Raw genomic sequence first — 14,924 nt, forward strand, 5'->3', positions numbered from 1 at the left:
ATCTTAAAAAAAAAAAAGGCATTCACCACCATGCCATGTTTACAAGAGATATTAAAATAATCTTTCCAGAAAGAAAATTTGTGAGAGAGAGAGAGAGAGAGAGAGAGAGAGAGAGAGAGAGAGAGAAAAGAAGAAGAAGAAGAAGAAGAGAGAGAGAGAGAGGAGGAGAGAGGAGGAGGAGGAGGAGGAGGAGGAGGAGGAGGAGGAGGTGCAGCCAGGTGTGGGGGTACATGACTGTAACCCCAGCACATGGAAGGAAGAAGTTGAAAAATATGGATGAGACCAACCTCACTGTGCTAACGTGAGTAACTTTTCTGTGTGAATGAAAGTTTTTATTAAGTCCATTTAGGGAACCATCAAATATTTCTAGATTGAAGTGTCTTTAAATTTACACATTTGAGGGGAGCACCAAGTGTCCCTTAACTAGAGTCCCTAAGGTTGCATTAATTCTTTACTCTTATGACTAGTCTGCAGCTTTCCCATGAACAGCTGACCACACCCAAATATGCTGGCTGTGTTTCCGCCCCATGCCTTTCATGTCACAATGGCCAGAGAAGTTATAGTAGGCAAGAGGGGATGGCTCAGCACTTAAGAGCACTTACTGCTTGCCTTTTGTTTTTGTTTTGTTTTGAAATAAGGTCTCTCTATGTAGCCCTGGTAGGCCTGGAACTTACTGTGCACACCCAGCTGGCCTTGAACTTACTGTTTTTGCAGAGGGCCCGTGTTTGTTTGTCAACACCAAATGGTGGCTAACAACCATCTATGATTGTTCTAGTCCTATATGATCTGACACTCTTCTGGTTTTCCAGGTTACTATAGACATATGGTACACAGAAAACTCATGCAGAGCACACACACACATACATATAAAAATAAGACAGAGTTTCTCTGTGTAGCCTTGGCTGTCCTCAAACTCATAGAGATCTTCCTGTCTCTGACTCTCCTAATGCTGGGATAACAGGTGTGCGCTTGGCTAAAAAAAAATAAATCTTAAGGGCTGGAGAGATGGCTCAGTGATTAAGAGCACAGGCTGCTGTTTCAGAAGACATGGGTTCAATCCACAGTACCTCCATGGCAGCTCAAAACTGTACGTAACTCCAGTTCCAGGCAATCCAGCACCCTCACACAGACATACATGCAGGTGAAACACCTCGAACTCACATCGATCTGCCTGCCTCTGCCTCCCAAGTGCTGGGATTAAAAGTGTGTGCCACCATACCCGGCTTCTTTCTTTCTTTCTTTCTTTCTTTCTTTCTTTCTTTCTTTCTTTCTTTCTTTCTTTCTCTCTTTCTTTCTTTCTTTCTTTCTTTCTTTCTTTCTTTCTTTCTTTCTCTCTTTCTTTCTTTCCTAAAGATTTATGTAATCTATGTGAGTGCTCTGACTGTATGCGCACCCTCATGCCAGAGGAGGGCATCAGATCACATTATAGGTGGTTGTGAGCCACTATGTGGTTGCTGGTAATTGAACTCAGGACCTCTGGAAGAGCAGATAGTGCTCTTAAGCACTGAGCCATCTCTCCAGCCCCCTCAGGCACCTTTTTCTTTGGGGTCTAATTTACCCCCAAACTTTCCTATGCAAAAGGAACACCCCATGTCCCTTAATCTCCAGCTGTCAATACACATGCCTTCCTTCTGGGTCATAGAAACATCACGTGCTCTTTGGTGACACTTTACCCTATCTGGATTTGTCCCTCTTCTCTTTCTTTGTTGGTGCCAATTCTTGTTCTCTCTGGTGTTTCCTGGTCTTTTGACAGAGTGACATGAACTGGGTAGGAGGCTACTTCTACGTAGCTAGCTCCCGGAGATAGAGTGGGCAGTCCTGATGTGCCAGTGTTAGCTCCCTCACCTTCCCCATTCCCCTTGACTAGAGACTGTGACACTGACTAACTTGTCTGTGGCCACTGAACCGTCTAGACCCACCCAGCATGCTGATAGTAGTAACCTGTTCACTGGAGCTTCCAATTTTTTCCAGGAAAAGTGAGTGATGTCCTTTGAGTCTTCAGATAGGGTGACACGTGATTGCTTCCCTCATGCTCTCTGAAGTAAAGATGAAAGACACTGGCTACAAGTGGACCGGAAACTGCCTTTGCCACTAGTTTGAAGTTCTGCTGCTCTTGGGTATGTGATGCATTTGGAGATAATCTACAGAAACCCTTTGTTTCTGAAAACAATGTAAATGTGTGACAAGTAAAGATACTTGTCCAAAATGCTTGTCCCCTAGTTTCAACAGTTCCCCATTTGGGCCAATGCTGCTCCCAACCAGACCAGACTAGTCTCTTTAGTCTCACATGCTCTACTTTATCTAAATACTTCAGCCTAGATCTCTAAGCAAGTTTCCTTTGTGTGTGTGTGTGTGTGTGTTTGTTTATTTATTTATTTTTGTTTATTTTTTAGTGTGATCAGATTTACCCTTAAATCCTGAGATTTAAGAACTCATAAAGTTGTTACCTTTCAGAACTCTATGCCCATCTGCAGTGAATTCTCTCTCCCATCCCTAGGCAGCCATGGATATGCTTTCTACTGTAGCTTTATATTTGCCAGGATGAAGCCATGGTCGTCCCACCGTTTAAGACATAACTGTGGGGGAGCTGGAGGTTCAGTTCCCAGCACCGGCATGGCAGCTCACAACTGTCTATAACTCCAGTTACAGGAGATCCAGCACTCTCACACAGACATACACACAGGCAAAACACCGAATGCACATAAAGTAAAAATAAATATTTTTAAAAATACATAACTGTGGAGCTGGGCACAATGGCATACACTTATAATATTAGCACATGGGAGGATGGAAACAAGAGAATTGCCATTAGTTCAAAGCCACCCTGGGCTCTAGGAGCCTCTATCTCTACATACACCACAACCCAGACTTGCTAAATCACATCTGCATTAGCAACACTAAGCAAGGTCAACAGGGGTTCTGCTGCTGTAGGTTGGTAGTAAGAGGCAGGTGAGAAGGAGTCTTTTTCCTCCAACTGCGTTTCACAATGTAGCTCTGGGTCTTGAGGTGATCCACCTGCACCATCCTGTCTCATGCTGGGATATAGTCATGAACTATATATGCTGGGATATAGTCATGTCTATTGAGAAGTAGTCTTGATGGCTTAGCTGCCACCACGACTACCACACACCATGTCCCACCGCCATGCTCTTCCTGAGGTGCTTTTTGGGGATGTTCCGTCTCTCGCGTCTCAGCCCTGCCCACTGCTCTCTCTCTACCCCGTGACTGCTCAGTAGCCAGGCTCTGTGGATGTCCGCATGTCCAAGGAGGCGCTGTCCCACACTCTTCCCCGGCTGCAGCTTCCAAGGATCTCCTTCTCATGACCTGCAAATCCCTCTAACCACAACGTGTTCTTAATCAGACATTCAGCCTGCACCCTGACTCAAGTCAAATCTAAATCCCCGCTTTCCCTTTTATCTGGACTTTGGGCTAATAACCTACTTTTTGAAGTTGTTTCTATTCCTCCCCACTCTTTCTTTCATTCTTTCATGCCCTAATTTCTTCTTAGAGACTTAGTTTGTTTGTTTGTTTGTTTTTGTTTTTAACTCTCCTGTGCTTGCTAGTCTTCACTAAATCATGCTAGGGTGAGAGCAAAGCCTCCATGCCAGTCATTTTCAACGTAGTACAACGTGCTTAAATTAGGTATTGGCCAAGTATTTGCTCCAGCTTTGCTTTGCGTCATGGATTTTCTTCATTCTAAATTACAGGCCAAAGAATGGTCCCAGATGGCAATATAATGGGGGGGGGGGGGGGAGGCATATCTTACTTAACTCCTGTTCAGGTATGGCATAAATAATTTCAGTTGGCCATAACAAATGATAGGCCTGAGCCCATAGGCGGTGGTGGCACACACCTGTAATCCTTGAGAGGCAGAGGTAGGCGGATGGCTCTGAGTTTGAGGCCAGCCTGGTCTACCAAGTGAGTCCAGGACAGCCAAGGCTACACGGAGAAACTGTCTTGAAAAACCAAAAAAAAAAAAAAAAAAAAAAAAAAAGTGCCCAAGCCCTGTCCCATAGGTTTGAAAGCATGTTATTGAGCCTTGAACTCACAGAAATCTTTCAGCCTCTGCCTCTCAAGTGCTGAGATTAAGGGCATTCAGACCACACACCAGCCTTCATTTTTTGCCACTTAATGCTGCTGCATTGTTTGTTTGTTTGCTTTAATGAGCATCTCACCCTGTGGCTCCGTCTTGTCTGGAACTCATTATGAAGCCAATTTGACTTCAGACTTGCAGCAAGCCTCTTGCCTCTTCATTTTCTGTGCTGGGGTACAGAGTTCTGTTATTACATCCTGCTATTGGATTAGATTCTTTGGGGGCAAGAGCAGTCTTTTATTGGTCTTTATTATCCATCACTTAATATGAAGATGCTTAAAAACTGTCTGTTAAATCTGTGCAAGACAGAGCCAGTTAACAGCCCTCTTTCCAGAAGCGTTAGACAAAATGTACCATAAATATCCCATACCTGCAAGCAGGTAATGCTTTCTACTTTCCTTCCTCCTCTGCAGGTTGTTTTTTGAGACCGAGTCTCCTGCCTGAAGCTCAGGCCAGTGTCAGACTCACTGTGTAGCCAAGGGTGACCTTGAATTTTTGATCATCCTGCCTTCATCTCCCAAATGCTGAGATTACAGGTGTGTGCTACCACACCCAATCTTATATGCTGCTGGGGATGGAACCCAGGGCCTCAGACACATGGCAATGGGGCTTGCTAGGCAAGCATTCTACCAACCGAGCTACATTCTTAACCTCAAAGCTACTTATTTTTACTTTGCATCCTGTTCTAACATTGTAGTTTTTCATCGAAGATTAGAGCCAGAAGAGAGACACTTGGAGAGGCCATCAAGGGCTTAGCAGCAAACAAGTAGGCTACAGTGTTTTCTTTTTTAAAATCATCATCATCATCATCGTCATCATTAAGTTTTTTGAAACAGGGTTTCTCTGTGTAGGCTTGATTGTCCTGTAACTCATTCTGTAGACCAGGCTGGCCTCGAATACACAGAGATCCTCCTGCCTCTGCCTCCCGAGTGCTGGGATTACACCACTGCTCTGGCAGCTGCAGTGTTTTTTCTAGCACAGATCTGCTGCTGCCTTGCAAACCCCACCCCTTCTCTCTTTCTCTCTCTTCTCCCTTTTCTTCTCCTCCTCCTCTTCCTCTTCTGCCTTTTCCTCCTCCTCTTCTTTCTCTCTTCCACTTTCTTTTGTGGTGCAGAGGCTAGAACCCAGGCTAGTACATGATGTACATACACTGTACCATTGAGTTAAACCCAGCCTTCTCCCTCATTTCTGAGCTCAAACTAAAAGCAAAGAGTAAGGTATGGTGGTGCATGCTGTAACCCTACCACTTATGGGGCAGAGGCAGGAGGGCCCTGAGCAAGTAATGGGGTTCATTACGACATTTTCAACATACATATGTTTTAATTATTTCTGTCTGTTGCTGCAACCAAATATCTGACATAAGGTATGCGAAGGAGAACGGACCTATTTTGGTTCACAGTTGATATAGTCCATTCTAGAAGGAAGACATGGTGATGTGAGTGAGCAGCAAGCAACACTGTATGTTGTCAGGAAGCTGTGAGAGGTGAAAGCTGGTGCTTAGTTTTCTTCCCTGTTTCATTCAGTCCGAGACAGCAACTTGTGGGATGGAACTGCCCACATTCAGAGCATGTCTTCCTGCTTCTGGTTTCTGGTTCGTTTTGTTTTGTTGAGACAAGGTGTCTCTGTATAGCCCTGGCTATCTGGGACTCACTTTGTAGACCAGGCTGGCCTCGAACTCACAGTGACCCACCTGCTCTACCTCCTGAGTGCTGGGATTAAAAGCATGCGATACTACCACCCGGTGGCATTTAATATTTTTTAACGGTATATTTATTATTTATACACTGCTTTGCCTACATGTTATGATTTCATGACAGAGGAGGGCATCAGATCACATTATAGTTGTGAGCCACCATGTGGTTGCTGCGAATTGACTCAGAACCTCTGGAGGAGCAGGCAGTGCCCTGAACCTCTGAGCCATTTCTCCAGCCCCCTTTGTTTTTCTTTTTTCTTTCTTTCTTTTTTCTTTCTTTTTTTTTTTTTGTTTCTCGAGACATGGTTTCTCTGTGTAGCCTTGGCTGTCCTAGACTTGCTTTGAAGACCAGGCTGGCCTCGAACTCACAGCTATCTGCCTGCCTCTGCCTCCCGAGTGCTGGGATTAAAGGTGTATGCCACCACGCCCAGATCACATTATAGATGGTTGTGAGCCACCATATGGTTGCTGGGAATTGAACTCAGGACCATCTGAAAGAACAGACAGTGCTCTTAACCACTGAGCCATCTCTCCAGCCCCAAATTGTACCCTTCTTACACACTTCTCAAACATGCCTGAGGGTGGATTGGGGGGTTTCCTTTAATACGTCTGTGGTGGGCACTAGACAACTTACATATGTGAAAAGTTCCCAGCAGCGGTTGCTGCTGTTGGGCTTATCCTGAGAATGAGCCACCAGCTTGAGCAAACTGAGCAAACTCCAGCCAAACAGAAAAATGCAGAGAATTTCATCCTTGATGGGGGCACGTCTTGCTTCACTTACTCAGCTGCCTACAGTTTTGTTTTGTTGTTTTTTTCCCCAGGAAAGATTCTGTGCTTTGATAAGTTTCACTCACGGAGCCAGCTGAGCTGGATACCTCCCATCTGATATGTGCCTAGGTGAGTATTGCTGCACGCCAAATAAAACCTCAAGATATCACAGGCATGTTGGCTTGCTTGCATGGTGGCTCTCCAGAACCTGGTCTCATGACTCTGTATCAGTGATTCATATTTAGACTAAAGATACAATAAACAAGCTCGCCATAGAATGGAGCCAGGCTTTGCCCTCATCGCCTGCCACCCCCCCACACACAGAAGCCATTTACAAGGTATCAGAATTGAGCGTGAAGCCACTGAATAAAGCACCACAGTGTTAGTAGAGGTCACTGTCAAGACTAGTTACGTGACAGCGCCTACCATTGTTAAATTAGTGCGTTGTTGTTATGGGGAAAGTGCTATCATCAGAAAAAGCCTTAATAGTCATCAGCAGACAAATGCTGGTGGCACTGGAGGGGTCTGTACCTTTAGTGTTCTCTGCCACTCATCCACAGCTAGTGGCTCACACTGTGTAGTAAGAAGGGGTTCAGGAGGCGAAAGCGTTAAGGCAGGAAATGCTGTGCTTGCGTATTGATATTTCAAGCTGAAATAACATAAGGAGTGTACCTTCATACCGAGCCATCAGTCTCTTCCCTGTATGCAGCTAGCCATAAGGGTTCTTTGGGGGCATAGACTGAAATGTAGCAAGAAGTGTTTAGCATGCTTGGGGTCCTGGCTTCTATCTCCAGCAACACAGTAATGAAAAAACAACTAAAAGGCGTTTTGGTGGGAGAAGGATGGCCTATGCATACCAAGGCTAAAATGTAGCATAGAGCACTGGAATCTGGTCATTTGAGCTCGAATAAAGAAAGGAGTGCTTTGCAGCCCAGCGATGGTGGTGCAAACGTGTAATTCCAGCACTCGGGAGGCAGAGGCAGGTGGATCTCTGCGAGTTCGAGGCCACCCTGGTCTACAGAGTGAGCTCCAGAACAGCCAAGGCTGCACAGAGAGACCCTGTCTCGAGGGGGTTCTTTGTGCACACTGCATTGGCTACACCCTTCTGCCTCACATTGCTCTTAGTAGCGTCCCCGGGATCAGTGGTTCTTAACCCTCCTAACGCTTTAATACGGTTCCTCATGTCCATGGTGATCCCCCAACTGTAAAATTATTTTCATTGCTACTTTATGACTGAAATTTTGCTAATGTTATGAGTTGTGATGTAAATATCTGATATGCAGATGGTCTTGGATAATCTCTGTGAAAAGGTCATTTGACTCCCCAAAGGAGTTTTCCACCCACAGGCTGAGAACCACTGCCTTAGATCCATCGTCCACTCACTTCGTGAAATTATTGCTCTTAGGCTGGGCATGGTGGTTCGTGCCTTTAACTCCATCACTGCAAGCAGATTTCTGTGAGCTCAAGGCCAGCCAGACCTTGGTTTTTTTGCTTGTTTGTTTTGTTTTGTTTTTTAAGAAAAAAAGTCAGACCTTGTTTTAAAAAAGAAAAAAAAAGTAATACTCTAGTTTAAATATTATTCTTTGAGAATTTCTTCAGACTTCACTTCCTTGTGAAGCCCCACAGGCACATGTGAAACTAAGAAAGCTTTCATCCCTTTCTCCTGTCAATGTCAACCAAGCAGCTTTTGTACTGATTGGAATCCTAAATCTAGCCAAAGGCCCTACATAACAATCAAGGGTGTGCGGGGCCTGGTGGCACACGCCTTTAATCCCAGCACTTGGTAGGCAGAGGCAAGCTGGTTGCTGTAAATTCGAGGTCAGCCTGGTCTACAAAGTGAGTCCAGCATAGTCAAGGCTACACAGAGAAACCCTGTCTCCAAAAAACAAAAACAAGAACCAAGGGCATAAAAGAGCTCACTCTCTCCCATAGGAGAGGACTTTGACTTTAAACCTGAATTGTTTCTGACAATGTGTGTGCTCCAGTAGAGAGCTGGATGACCTCTGGAGAGATGGCTCAGTGGTTAAGAGCACTGGCTGTGCTTCCAGAGGATCTGGGTTCAATCCCCAGCACCCACATGGCAGCTTATAACTATCTGTAATTCCAGCCATCACTTCATGGGTACTACATATATGTAGTGGGCAAACATATAGGCAAGCAAAACACCCATACACATAAAAATAAAAAATCTAAGATAGGGGCTGGAGAAAGATGAATCCGTGGTTAAGAGTGCCTGTGATGCCGTTATGAAGGGCAGAGAGCAAATCCCAGAAGTCATGTAAGAACCTGGAACATGCACAGTTGTAACCCAGCTCCAAGGAGACAGACGCAGCATCAGCACTGGAGTTTGCTGGCGACCAGCATAGTCAAGAAAATTCAAACTCCAACTTCAGGGAAAGACCCTGTCTGAAAGAAAAGGCAGAGAGTGATAGAGGGTATACCTGACACACTCTCTGTTGTTGTTGTTGTTTTCGAGACAAGGTTCGCTGTCCTGGACTCACTTTGTAGACCAGGCTGGCATCGAACTCATATCAATCCACCTGTCTCTGCCTCCCAAGTGCTGGGATTAAAGGCGTGCGCCACCACGCCCGGCTGTCTGACACTCTCTTCTAGCCTCTCTATGCATGAACAGGTTTGTGTAGCATTCCCCATGTGTGTGTGTTGTGTGTGTATGTATGTGTGTATATATTCCGTATTAATCAGTCTTTTAAAAAGTACCAAGGCCGCTAAATAACCTTTGTGTAGGTGGGTCTAGCATCTGTCTTTTTACCTACTTACCTATCATCTATCAGCTTTTTTTTTTTTTTTTTACAATGCTAGGAATTTAAGCTGAGGTATTTAATGCCTATGGATGCATAAACACATTTTATTAGGTGCCCATATATCACATTGAAGCATCTGGAAAGCTAAAATGCATATTAATTTTTTTACAAAATGAGAAGGAAGCTGGATGTGATGGTATGGGCCCATAAATCCCAGCACTTTTGGAGGCCAGCCTGGGCTACATAACACCCCATCTTGAAATATTAAAAGCAAAAACATTGCAAGTGGTAGATAATGTTACAATATTAATAGGGGACATTTTGATCATGTGGACCACAATTTGAGAAAGTTGGCACGTATAATAACTGTTTTATATTATTAGAAACGGGTGGCGGTGGATAGCTTCCCACCCCCAGGGATTACAAGCATATGCTACTATACCCAGCTTATTTTCACCTAAGCTATTGGGAGGAGTAAAATATGAGCACATAGGAAAGCAGTTCTGTTGCTGGACAGTTGGTGTTCAATATACAATAGTGTGGCTCTGGCCTGCTCACTCTTGCTAGCCCATAACTGACTCTAGAAGAAGGTCGCAGTATTTTTTTGTTTTCCTCCTTGGGTTTCAGGAGAACTGGCTCTGGAGAAGGAAGAGGGGACAGAGGTGGGATGATGAAGACACAAGGTGTGGTTTCTCCCTTAGGGAATAAAGCTGCAGTTCCTGGTGAGCAGGAAGTGGAGACCCAAAGCTTCTGTGAGCCATGGAGACAATGGCTGTATGGGTGTCTGTGGGAGAGAGACAACAACCAAGCACTGCTTACATGTGGTCCAGCTAGAGAGGAGGCTGGCCTGCGTGAGAAAGTGGCCATCAGCGTAGACAGCTACCGCCGTCCTTACCTGGAACTTCCCAAGAAGGAGGCGCCCTAGTTACCACAGAAGAGAAGAAAATGCTTTTCTCCAAGATCTTAGGAATCAGATGGTTCCTAAGAAAATGGTTACATTTAGAAACTACAGAATAATCGCAGATGCAAGACCGTTAGGAGCGGATAGGCCATCCGGCCTGAACTTGATTTCTAGCTCTAACACTCACACGGGCAGAAAGGGTCTGTTAATAGAATTCACTGCGCAGGACGCCCACCGGGGACGCTTCAGTGACATAGGAGCCGGGCATGGTGGCGCTCGCCTTTAATCCCAGTATTCGGGAAGCAGAGGCAGGCGGATCTCTGTAAATTAGAGTCCAGCCTGATCTACAATGTGAGTCCAGGACAGCCAGGGCTACATAGAGAAACCCTGTCTTGAAAAACCAAACCAAACAAACAAACAAACAAACAAACAAACACAAAAAGTGACATATGGACACTCCCAATAGTGCCCAGAACACATTATTATGTATAGTGTGTATGTATTATGTCCTGCACTTTTGTGTTCTTACCTGCTGCTATAGTGCATCCTCGATGGGTTGGGATGGCTGAAGGTTTTCCCTAAGCCTCTGTTCCCCACAAAAGACTAAAGAAGGGCAGGGGATACACTCAGCACTGCAGAAGCACTCCCCCAGGGAGTGGATGGCCCAAGCTCCTTGGAAGGGTCCAGAAAGCCTGTTGCTACTACCTGGAGGATCTTTCTACCCAAGCCAGCAGAGGGTTGCTTCTGTTAAAGCCTCAGGCTGAGAACTGGCGTCCCAAGGCCAGTGAAGCAGATTGCTGGAATCCAAAGGGGTCCAGGTCTCCGTGCTTTTCTCTACGTTTTACATTTTTACAGGGGGGTGGGGGCCCCTCTGGCGTTCTTTACACCACCTGGACGCACGCGGTTAAGAGCGACTCTACAGGCCCTTGCGACCAGCGTGGAACCGGAGAGAGAGCGAGCTGGCAGCTCCAGTCCGGTCTTCCACAACGCCCCGGCCCCTTCTACCCTCCCGGGCCCTCTGCCTGTCATGTCCCGCCCTGGTGGGCGTGGCCGCCCTGCTCCAGGACTCCCGGGGGCGGGGCCGGGGCGGGTCAGCAGAGCCGGTAGCGGGCAGGCACTGCGGGACTGGGGAGGCCCGTGGGGAGGCGCCGCATCCGGAGGCTGCCGGGCACCGCATAAAGCGGCAGACGCACCGTGTGCCCCGCAGCCGCTCGGGCCGGTAGCCGCTGCCGAGAAGCTGCTCCGATGCTCCAGAGCGGCCATGGGTGTCCCGCACTGGTGGGACCAGCTGCGGGCTGGCAGCTCCGAGGTGGACTGGTGCGAGGACAACTACACCATCGTGCCTGCCATCGCCGAGTTCTACAACACGGTGCGGGACGCGGAAGCGGGCGGGCGGGCGGAGAGAGGGAGCTGTCCTAGTGGCGGCGGCTCCTGGAAGCAGGCGGTGGGTGTCCGTGGATGTCCGAGGCAGAGTCACTCCACGCCCACTTCTCCGGGAGATACTTCCAGCTCCATTTCTGCACTGATCTCCAGTCCCTATCCAGGGCTTATGGGCTCCTCCAGGTCTTCCTGTCATTTTCTTCTTATGGCTCTATTGTCTTGCTTGGCTACCGTAATCCGGGATCCAGGGGTCCGCGTCAACCTTTTTTTTCCAGTTTGGGTCATTTGGGGACATGAACTCACAGGGCCAGCTCTCTTCCTCCCTGCCTAGGATCTTTGTGGCGTGACGCACCTGGATCTCATTGTGCGTTTTTGCGCTGGGTACCTGCTTTGCGCGTCCTGGGAAAGGGGAGCCCTGAGCACGTACAGGGGCTGGGCCCATTCCCACAAGTCGGTATGTCCTTTCCACTAAAGTATGACAATGTTGGTCGAATTGTTTTCGTCCTGAATCAAGTTAATTACTATGAGTTCTTTTTCTCGTTGCTTTTAGAGTCCAGTTTTGAGCCAGCTCCTGGTGGTCACAGTGAAATTTGAGAGTGATAACGGGTGGGTTTTCTAGACTTGCTTAGGTCCCTAGATGTGGACAAGTGGAAATTTACAGAATCCTGGGATTTTTGGTTTTTGTAAGAGGGAAGGGCTCTCCGTAGGAGAGGAAATGTCTCTGCTTTTCCCCTGTGCCAGTCTCTCAGGACTCTGGTACCCAATGTGACTTTGCATGGTCATTTTTCTGGCTTATCTTTTTTTGCTGTTGAGACACAGAAAACAGGAACTTTTGGCTTGAGTCATTGTGAGTTTGAGATTGTTATTTAGGATTTCCCTCTTTCTTGGATTTCTGAAAAAAAAAAAAAAAAATGTCCTCAGCAAGAATAAGGCATTATTGCCCAGATAGACCTCTGATCCCTTTTATTCCCCACCCTTTACTTTTGATCCTCCACCCCCAGTTTTTGCTTGTATTACTGTTTCATTTCCATGTCAGAAAGACTGGGCTACTGAGCATCGAGAGGTCATGCTCACATGCTGGTATGTCTGGGGCTACAACCCAGAATTCACCGCTGTGCCTCACCTCAGTGCTAAAATACAGACTTGTCCTCTGTATCAGCGTCTCAATTTCTTTTTATATGACTAGGTTAGTTGCTCAGACCTTTGCCATTCAGAGGCATAGGAAAAGATCTAGTTAGTGGAAGTGGCCACACTTTGTTCTTATCATACAACGGGGTGGGGGAGGGGCTGGAGCTGGGGGTGTACGGTGTGTTCTGCTCTGAGGTATACACAGGCAGCAACAGAAGGGGCTGGAGCAGGGGAGTGGGGGTCGGGGTATGGATGGGGGTGGTACTTTCAAGGAGGAGAAACACCAGCCAGTTAACAAGTGGAGAACTGCTGGAAAATATTAAAGATTTTACCAGAGTTGAAGGAATGGCAGGTTGTGTGGCAGGTTCCTGCACATCCACCACGCCAGTTTTCTGTGAAGTGTGAGGCCTCTCAGACAGGGTCAGCCCTGTGGTAAAGTCCCTTAAAGCTCATGCGTTTCTGCTCTGAGTGAGCCTTGTGCCCCGCTGCCCCCCCCCCACCCAGTGCTGGAGGAGGGGGCTCTCATCCTCCTTTTTCCTTCTCTCCTTCTCTGTACTCCCCTCCCCTCCTGCCCCTTTCTCTTAGCTTTTCTCTTCCTGACAAGGGTCTTTCTGTATAGAGCAGGCTGAGGTTAAGCTTGCAGTGTTCCTGTCTCAGCCTCTCAAACAGCCTGTGCATCTGGCTGCTTCTTTTTCATCTCAGTCTCACCCCATTAAGCCTGTGTATGGTGAGTGTCAAACTCTGTTTTATAACAGAGATGCAGGGTTTTGTGGCTGCTTAATCTAGCCCCTCTACCTGACAAACCTTTTCCTTGGGATTAATAAGCCACCGCATTTTCTCTGGGATGTGGAGGGTCACAGAGAAATAGTTGGTCAGCTGGTTGGTGAGTGTAAACCCCCACTGTGGCTTTGCTGGCCTGCTGGTGCCACCACAGGACTTTCCTGAGCCTTTCTGTCTCGTACGTAGAGAGTACCAATGAATTGTTGATGGTAAACATCTCCCAAGCTGCTCACACTAATACAGCAGGGTTCATTGTTCATTTGTTTCTTTGTTTTGAGACAGGGTTTCACTGTATAGCTCTAGCCTGCTCCTCACTATGTTGTCCAGGCTGACCTTAAGCTCACAAAGATCTGCCTGTCTCTGCCTCCAGAGTGCTAAGATTAAAGGTGTGGGCAGAGCATGGTGGCACATGCCTTTAATCCCAGCACTTGGGAGGCTGAGGCCGGCGGATCTCTGAGTTGCGGCCAGCCTGGTCTATAAAGTGAGTCCAGGGCACCCAGGGCTGTTACACAGAGAAACCTTGTCTCAAAAAACAACAAAACAAACAAAAAGATTAAAGGTGTGAGTCACCTTGCTCATCTCATCTGTTTCCTTTTAAGACAGGGTCTTCCTATTGCCCAGGCTGAACTTGAACTCACTGTGTATGTAGCCCATACTGTCCTCAAATGTATCAAGATCCAGAACTGGGATCTTGGGATTTCAGGCATGTGCTACCATGCCTAGTTTAATTATGTATTTTGTAAGAAAACTGATAATTATCAAATTTGAAAAAAAAGTTGAAGGAGTTGAAGAAAAATAAAAGAATTGCCAATGAAAGTAGGAGAGGGCTGCTTTAATGAGTTTTACTGGGCAATAGGTGACTATTATCACTTTAGTAACCACTGGCTACACTTAGCTGTTGGTTGTGTGTTGCGGCTCCGTTGGATACTTTGCCATCACCGTAGGCATGGTGTACCACATATTCACTAGATTAAAAAAAGGAGATCAGGGCCCACTTAGTTTATATCACTTGCTGAAGCCAAGACAATGACAGAGATGGAGTTAGAGCTTTAGGCTTTTTGATTTTGTCAGAGTTCTCTTGTAAATGTCAGTACTCAATATTTATGTGCTTAGCATATTAGTTGGGCCATAATGTAAAATGCCTATATTGGAACCATCTTATTGACAGAATAACACACATTTGCTTCATGTAAAAACCAGTTTGTTTCAGTCAGGCAGTGGTGGCGCACACCTTTGATCCCAGCACTCAGGAGGCAGAGGCAGCCAGGTCTGAGTGTGAGGCCAGTCTGGTCTACAGAGTGAGTTGCAGACCAGCAGCACTGTACAGAGAATCCCTGTTTTGAAAAACCAAAACCTAAACCAAACAAACAGAGAGCCAGTTTGTTTAAAGCACTTTTTGTTTGTTTGTTTGTTTGTTTT

General features: G+C 46.5%; 1 protein-coding gene across 1 annotated transcript in view; it reads left to right on the forward strand.

The window, feature by feature from the left end:
- The first annotated feature begins 11,360 nt into the window (after window positions 1–11,360).
- The window catches only part of Acer2 (alkaline ceramidase 2), a 36,840-nt gene continuing 33,276 nt past the window's right edge, over window positions 11,361–14,924 (forward strand). Inside the window, exon 1 of the mRNA XM_051164024.1 lies at window positions 11,361–11,586. Coding sequence (XP_051019981.1) covers window positions 11,479–11,586 — 108 coding nt within the window. The 5' untranslated portion in view covers window positions 11,361–11,478. The remainder of the gene's footprint in view (window positions 11,587–14,924) is intronic.

The sequence above is a fragment of the Acomys russatus genome, chromosome 2, assembly GCF_903995435.1.
Source record: "Acomys russatus chromosome 2, mAcoRus1.1, whole genome shotgun sequence".
NCBI lineage: Eukaryota > Metazoa > Chordata > Mammalia > Rodentia > Muridae > Acomys > Acomys russatus.